Below are 8,615 nucleotides of genomic sequence, written 5' to 3'. Positions count from 1 at the left end.
TCAGGATCCTCAGCACATTTTTCCCTTGTTTCCTTTTTACCTACCCAGCATCTCCAAAGTGTGCAGAAGAACCAGAAAACTCTACAGTTGAAACCTGTGCTCTGCAGAGTATATATTATGATACAGTTTTAAATAGCCACAGAAAAAAAAGCCCAACTAATTGTAAAATAAATACCTCCTCTCCCATTGTGAAGCCAAGCTGCCTTTCAGCAGCTTGAAGTGTCCAAGAAGAGTCCTGGAGTCCTGCCCCTTCCTTGCATGAGCTCAGTTCAGCGAGAGCGGGAGCCCAGCCCTGACACTGAGTCACGGGCCGGGCCATCCCAGGGAAACAAAAGTCCCACTTGTTTATTTCACAGGAAATCTGGACCTTTTCCTACCTCTGCTCACTCACAGCAAGAAGTTTGCTCTCCTTTCCCAAGCCAGCTTAGTCTTCCCTGGCTTCTTGAGACCACCAGCTAGGAAAAGCAAGGATGTGAGTGACGATTTACAGAACTTCTGTGAACAGCCCAGGCAGAAAGTTTTGCAAATTACTTTATTGGAAAATGAGCTTATGACAAATTCTGAATGGATCAGTCTTTCTGCTGGGGGGGAAAAAAGGTTGAAATTTCATGTAACTTATGACTTTGTTTTGGCTTTTGTTTTTGAAAAAAGATGTTCAAGAAACTGAAATATCATTAACATGATGGCCTGTTCCACTAAAATCTTATAAATTCTTAATGTTGTCTCCCTACAAAAATTCAACTTTAAAATGACTGAATAAGGGCAGGGAGGGGGAAAGACACAAATGATTTGGAAGAAATTAAAGATTTATATTTAAGCAAGCCACACGATACTATACGCTCTCAATTCCATTTGACTATTAAAAAATAATCCTTAATTAGGAAAATATAAAGAAAGAAAACATTTCAGAAAAATTCCACAAGCTAATAAAGCTAAATAGACAACAAAAGATGAGGGCATAGATTTCACCTTTCAGGTTATATTCAGTTTGGTTTACATTCATCAGCCTATTTATGTAATTTTCAAAGTGGTGTAAGCAAATTTTAAGGTGGGTAAATTTTTGCATAACTCTATTCAATTTTCAAAGTTAATGTGTGCTAAGAATATCAGAAGTTATTTCATCAGGAATTCTTTAGCATCTTGTCAAAGTTAAAAAGCTTACCAACTCAGATGTAGTAATAAAAAATCGGTTATATTATCTAACAAAAATCCAAATGGGGCAAGAAAGAAAAGTACATGTTACTTCGGAACACTAAGACAGTTTATAAACAACTGTTTACCCCTAAAGTCTTGATTACACTAATTTAAATCTTTTCATACCAATGTATATAAATTAATTTTGCTTGGGTAGATTTTATTGCTATTAATAAACATATCATATCGATTCAGGAATCAGTTCTCTTGAAGCTCATAAAACAGTAACAAAGCTAGCTTGCCTGTCAGTACTGTTATTTTCTGAAGCACTTTCTGTGTACTGTTGAAACATGAGACAAATGTTCCTAGAAATTCAGTTTATGTCTCCATCAGGTATCTCTGGAACTCAGGAAATCAGCTTTATTTTAAAATAGGAAAGCAAAGCATTTTGGGGTTTTTAACAATTCTTCTTTTAGAACGCCTGTTGGGGTAAAAGGCCTGGTAATGGTACAGACTCAAACTCAACTAAAAATCAGAGATTTACAGTGACTTGCGAGCTAATGATCACCAGCTGGATGCAGAGCAACTTACAATATATAGACTTTTATTGCCATCCTATTAGGAAATAAAATTGCATTAGCTTAAACCTACACATCCTGTTTTTCTGACTGGAGCGCCCTAAGACTTCCTAATCAAAACCATGACTGAAATAACAGGAGTTTTCCCTCCCAGAGAGCACTCCTCCAGGAGAGCTCAATCTGGCAGAAGCTCAGTGCTGTGCCTCAGAAGAACAGATCAGACCTTCCACATTGCTTTTAGGAATAACTTGTAGTACTATCAATACTTCTTACACTACTCTGCTTCTATTTTAAGATGTTCTTCAAGCAGCTCGAGTCAGAAACATGAGTTGAAAATATTTTCATGCATATGTTTGATGTGTTACTCTCACACTGACAATTTTTTTCTGAATAGAGTCCCATTGTATACACGTAAAGTGTCGTGGCATGGACAACTAACTTGCAATTATTTAGAGTCAAATATCTGCTTTAATCTAAAAAAAAAAAAACTAACAAAACATCACAAGCAGCACAAACCAATGTGTGGGTAACCTCCTTCGCTGAAAACCAGTAATGCAGGCTGCTGTGTAAGCTGAACCATGCCATCGGTGCCTGGACAACTCTGTTCAGGCATTTTGAACATTTTAGAAACCAAACTGACAGAACATGAAAGCACAGATGGGATAGCACGGAAGGGAAGGAAGTATACAGGAGATTAGGAGTCACTCGTCGCTCACATTGCACAGTTCAGTGACTCAGCAGAGAGTCAGTGCCAGCTGAAGTTATCAAATTTATTCCTCTCTTTAAACTTAATTTTGCATTTCCCATTCTATTCCCTTAGTGCCAGGTCCTGCTTTGAGTCTGCCTCCCCAAAATGGGGCAAGCTGCTTTTCAACTGTCCCCTGTCAATCTTAATTCCCCTACCCTTCCTTCTTATTCCTCCAGAATAGGGTAGTAAATCTTCTAAAGTGTTTATTTATAATGTCCACACTGCCTCATAAACATCAGCCACCATCTGCAAACCTGTACTATTTTTTCACATAACGAAAGAAACACATAAATCCTGCTTCCACACTGCACTCAAGGAAAGTTACACCAGCAAATGAGCGAGAGCCCACTGCAAGCAGCCTTGCTCTCATGAGAGCTGCAGAAGGGGTCAGGGTCCTTCTTCCCCTGTAGCTTTCCTCACAAGATGGCACCAGAATAAATGGTTAGGACAGGGATGCCAGACTGTAGCAGACAGAAACTTCAAAGCAGAACATGAATGTAGCTTGAACAGATGAGTGCTTCCTCTGTTCCTACACAGAATTCGACAAACCGCTGATGCTTGCCACGTCTGCTGCTGCCATCGCCGATGGCTGTCTCTGAAGAAAGGAATGCCAGAAATCTGTGCTTTCAAGTGCAAAGTGCTGCACACACACTTGGTGCTCCCACTGTGTGCTCTCTGCCTCAGCAGGTGTTTTTAATAGTGTTTCTAGTCAGTACCAGGTGGTTTTGCTTGCATCCATTTTTAATCTCAGGCTTTTGAACACTGACTCCAACATTTCTATTATGGGAGCAAGCACTTCCAAAGGCATTGGAGAGGCAAAGCAAGTGGCAGTGAGCCATGAAATACAGGCACACGTGGCACACACAGCCAGGACTGGCAACGCACCATGGGTGCCACTGAGCAGGGTGGGCAGAGCTCAGGCACATCATCAGCCAGCTTAGAAACGCCAGGAGGAGCCTCCAACTTGTGTCTCTCAAAGACTTCTCTTTAAATGACAACTCAAAATTAAGGGGTAAAAACGTTTTCTGCAAACAAGCATGCAGGAACTGATGGAACAGGTGTGCAAAGACAGACTGTCACCACAGTTTCTGGGTTCCCAGCTTGCTGGCTTGAAATAGAAACTCAGACCTTGCAGGCATTCAGTCTCAGACTTTACAAATTTCTATCTTATTACAAAGGACAGGTAGTCTTAATAATTGACATGAGCTTCTAGCCGTTACAGCCCTTGTGTCTACTTCCATTAGTTCTCCTCCATTTCTCCTCTCCCAAACATGCTGAATAGAAAAAAAAAAAAAATTCTGTATGAATTCAGTGCTTTGCAGTAAGGATCCCTAAACACCAGTTAACTAGATCTTACAAGTTGCTGCATGTAGAGCCATGACAGCCTCCCCTTTTACATTAAATCATTACAGTGTCTGCAATACTCCCTGGGTTGATGGCTGAGTATATAATTTACATTAAGTTTTGGCAAACAGTACTGTGATCTCATCAAAGGACGTTCATGAAATCTAGCTCTGCTCAAATTCACCACTGCTAGCCAACTACGAAAGTTTTGCCTGAAGAAAGTTACAAATACATCTCAAGTGGAAAATGTAAAAAATACTCTCAATAGTCTCTTCTGAAGTAAGGACAGACTTCAAAAAGATAAAAATAGCTTTTAAAGACCTTTTATTTTATATTCACCTATCATGGTCTTTAGCACTTCCAAGCTGAAGCTTCAACTCACAAACCAACCCAACACAGTTAACTCAGACTAAGGAATGTATTGGTTGAATTAATTTTCCTGTACTTGTAGAGGTTTATTCTTAGACACAGGAGAGGAAAAAAATGATAGCTTGTTAGAACATATAGATCATATTGGAAGGAAGTCCAACCTAGAAACAGAAGCTTTAGATGAGCTACTATGAAATGAAAAAGGAAAAACAGAAATAAGAATAAGCACCTGTTTAAATGTGTTGAGGATGCAGAGCAGAAGAAAGATGTGAGACAGGCATTTCTATATGATCATAAGCTTTGTGCTACTTCAGAGTGTTACCCTGAACTTTCTCAGGAGGCACAACATGTCTATATGCATACTGTATTTCTTCTAAGAACTCATTTGTTGGTGAGCTATGACTTCAGTCATTGTGCAGCATTGTAAACCAGTTCACTTACATTTATCAGTAATGGAAATCTGTCAGAGCTAAGCCTCAGGAATCTGATTCCGCTTATACATGGCCACTGGTCGACTCATCAGCACCAGCAGGCAATCAAATGGACTACAAAGCATAAGTATTTGATTCTTCTATTTTTCTGAAAAAGCAGAGCTCTGATAGTGCTGATCAAACTAAACTGCCACAACTGCATCATTAACTTCCCTAGGATAATCTGCCTCTGTGATTTTTAGAACAAATAACAGCTAAGCAATGAATTCTGTGCGCCAATAAAACCAGTGGGGTTTCACGCAATTCCTCAGTTTTGCCTTTTATTGAGAGTTTATTGATCACCTTAAAAGACAAGGGTGATTATATCCCACATTGTTACCAATGAGCAAACACTTGAAGCACATTAAACTGCCTGGTGATTTACAGGAGAGCCTAATGGCATCTGCTTCTGCTCAGCTGGCAGCAAACCTTTCTGCCATCATATTCCTGCCAATATTTGTGTAAAAGCCTTTTTAGCACCCCAGTAATTCTGTGTGAAATATGATCTAAGCTTATGATTCATAAAATTGAAAACATATTAGAACACAAAGTGACAACACCAACAAAATAAGACCCTGCTGATTCTTTTGTAAATGGGGACTGACATTTTACATGGGAACTATCATGTCATAAATAATCCCACATTATAAAATCCTCACAGTAGCTTACTGATGCTTTTTAAAACACAACTGTTATTAGGAAATATTTTAAATCAAAAACAGTGAATGTATCATTACAGTAATATTTCATCAATAACTCTATCAAGAAGAAGCAACAGAAAGAGTTTTAGGGTCTCCAAACTTCAGAAAGAATTAAAAAAAAAAAAAGAAAGAAGAAAGGCAACAGAGGAAAGCATTGTTTCTCCTTCTTCAAAAGTTTACAAGTTATTGAAAAACTAAGGCTACTTGTAAATGAGAAAAACACATAACAGGGCAAAAATCCCTTCAAAAACTACATTGCTTGAGAAAATTATGGACTGATTTGGCACTCTTCATCACACATTGCTACACTTTCGAACCAGTATGCAGAGCTCTCAGGCTAAATTGGACCTTGCTTGGAATGGCCAACTTCATGCAGGATTCTCTTGCACTCAGCATTAAATGGCAAAGAACATGGCAATGACAAGGAAGGAATTTCTTGAAGCCAGGAGAGAAGTGTTTAGCGAGGTTAATGGTCTGCAGTCCTAACTGATGTTATGTCACTGACTCATGTTTTGGTGCTGTTAGTAGGCAAAGACCGTGGTGCTGAAGCCTCTGAACATCATCTCTCAAAGATTAACCTAATCCTAGACAGGAAAAAAGCATCAACAGCAAAGATGTAGATAACATCACCTTTAGTTATCTACACATTTGAAACACAAATGATGGATTGTGTTTACAAAATGGAGCCATTATGCTCTACGAACCATGCCAATTTTAGGAGAAATCGAAAAACACAGGAAGGAAGGTCTGTGTTACAAGTTTCCTGAAAATTGTATATTCCATTTTTGGAAATAATAATATAATGGAAACAGGTACTAAACCTGCCAAGTTTCCTGAAAATTGTATATTCCATTTTTGGCTGGGTACTAAACCTGTTTGTTGTTTGTGAAAAATAAAGGTAAAACTTCACATTATTATGAAGCGGGGTAAGATTTTCCTCCAAGGAATGAAGACCACTTCATAAGGACTTTGCAAAGACTTCACATGAAAACAAAGGACTCCACAAAGCCCCACATGAGTTAGGAAGTCCACCCAGAAACAGAAAGCAAGCAGAGTACCATGCAGGCTTTGAAGAAGTCAGCAATGGTCAAGCAATAATACAGTCCAGGTTTTTCCTTTATTTAGATTATCCTAACTCTTCCCTACCCTCCTTATACTGAATGAAAAATGGTCACCTGCAAAATATTAACCAAATGTCCCTCAGAATAATTCACTTCAGAAGTTTCCACCTCTCTCTGCAGGACCTCCTCTTCTCCTGTACTACTGTAATTTAGGGTGGATGCGGGAATAGGTGCTGTGCTATAGCACACATATTTCAGACCACTGAAATTATCTAGGTTGAAAAAATAATCTTGCAGGCCAAAAAATCTAATTGCTGTTATGCCTGTTTCTACAGACAAGTAGGCAAGCATCAAGAATCAAAAGGTGAGAAGTTGCCACACCAGGTACCAAGAGCCCAGGAGCTTCCTAAAATTGGGCAAAGAAACTGCATCATGTTCTGCCCATAGCAGAACTCAAGGCTGTGGAAGCCTCCTAACGCTTCTCAGCATATCAGTAACTCTATACAAGTCTGACTGTTCACTTAAAGGAAGGATTTCACAGATTTTTTTTTCAGTCATGACTTCATTGGAAACCATGCACTTTTTGGTTTCCCTAAAGAACATTAGAGAGATCAATTTTTTTTTTTTTTTTTAATTTTAGCATGCAGCTAACCTCCCTGGAATCCACTTTCTGGTCTGAGGCAAAAATAAAAAAAGCAGAACCTTGTCTACAGAAAGATTAGGAAATAATGACCATAAAGCTTCAAGTTTTGGCCAGTGACAGAACTCAAAACTTAAAGATGAAAACTTCTTTAAACCAAGAGACAATTAAGGAATGACACATACCTTATCTACTGGGAGAAAGTCGTTTTCAACTTCTATTGACCTTGGTCGTAGCTTTATGGGTTTGTCTTTGAAGATATCTCCAAAGCCAACGCCTTTGACCTTTTTGGGTTGGATTGTCGTGCCTCCATTGGCTCCTTCTGATTTTGTACTGCAAGAGTCACCACCATCACTCTCAGAGCCTGTAGCATCTTTTAGGCCTGTGAAAAGGAAGGATGAAAGAAGGTGTGAAGCTCACTATTTTCAGATCAGACTGTGACCGGAAAATGATCCCTCCCGCCATCCTCTGGAGGAAAATGAAACCACAAGAAAGAGGTAGAGAAGATGCTCTCTGTGCCATGCACTTATTTTTGACTTTGAAAAATGACTTTATTTCATCACATTGGTGTACTGGTTAGAAATTACACCAATCCACAAATCCACAAAACATGCATACCGCAGCATCAAAACTTCACAAATGAGGATGGTGATTCCTTGAGTACCAAGAAAATCCTTATTCCTCAGGCAAAACCTCTTTGGAAGAGGCCTCAATAAAAGAAAGAGTTAAATTCAGCTGTAGGGCACTTATTGTATAAAGCCACCTAAAGCTAACAAGCAGGCAGATCAGGCATGCTGTACCTTAAATCTGTGTGACTCAAGCCAATTATGCAATTAATATCTAAAGCTACATTACCTAACTGGGAAATACAAAGCTGAAAGCTGTTCAAACAAATTTGCAATCAAATAAGCTGCATAATATGTTCTCTCCTGCAAATTAAAGCTCTCTGCAGCATAGACAGCCTCATAAGAAAAGCACCCATGCACACTATCCTCTAGGAATATAACAAATCAAAACTGACATTCTGATTTGCATTAGTTCTTCCAGTGAATAGGAAAATTTATCTGCATTTATCTGAAAAGATCTGCTGCTCGAATAGCAGAGGCCACAGATGCAATAAGGCGATGTTTCAGCCACTTTATAGAAAGGTGCAGCAGCAGGTCAAACAGCCACTGGCAGCAAAAGTGACCCACTGAAGTTTCCTTCCCCAGACCACTTAAATCTGCCTCCCTACATCAACTGTTTCCAGGAAAACCACAGCAATTGCTGCTACTACAGCACTAATTAATTCTATCTAAGAATAAGAAACTTGAATCCTCACAGTCCCTAACAACCACTCACGATGTCTCAGGGGTGGATCTTACAAGTCAAAAAAAGAAGAATTTCAAACAAGCTTATCTTCTTAATTACTTTTATATCAAGATCAACAAAGTGATTGCAATAGATTTTCATCATAAAAAGCTTATAATACAGATGAACCACAGAAACCAGTCAAGTCCTAAGGCCTCCAGATACAACTTCATGATCCAGGACACAAGAGGCCCATCTGTTAAAAGGGTTTCAACACCAG

At 39.0% G+C, this 8,615-nt stretch overlaps 1 protein-coding gene across 10 annotated transcripts in view; it reads right to left on the bottom strand.

The window, feature by feature from the left end:
• SH3KBP1 (SH3 domain containing kinase binding protein 1) overlaps positions 1-8,615 on the bottom strand; it is a 189,173-nt gene that overhangs the window by 76,494 nt on the left and 104,064 nt on the right. For 9 of the 10 annotated variants that reach the window (XR_001860063.1, XM_017728444.1, XM_017728445.1 and 6 more), the window contains one exon: positions 7,231-7,427. Coding sequence is in view for 9 of the 10 variants with exons in the window: in XM_017728444.1 (XP_017583933.1) it covers positions 7,231-7,427 (197 nt within the window). In the remaining variant the exon portion in view is untranslated. Of the gene's footprint in view, positions 1-175; positions 335-7,230; positions 7,428-8,615 lie in introns of those variants that run through there. The other variant, XM_017728451.1, reaches the window with a different exon arrangement.

Source organism: Corvus brachyrhynchos, unplaced genomic scaffold, assembly GCF_000691975.1.
Source record: "Corvus brachyrhynchos isolate BGI_N302 unplaced genomic scaffold, ASM69197v1 scaffold11, whole genome shotgun sequence".
NCBI lineage: Eukaryota > Metazoa > Chordata > Aves > Passeriformes > Corvidae > Corvus > Corvus brachyrhynchos.
Note: the sequence above shows the minus strand (reverse complement) of the source record. Positions and strands in the feature narration are given on the sequence as shown.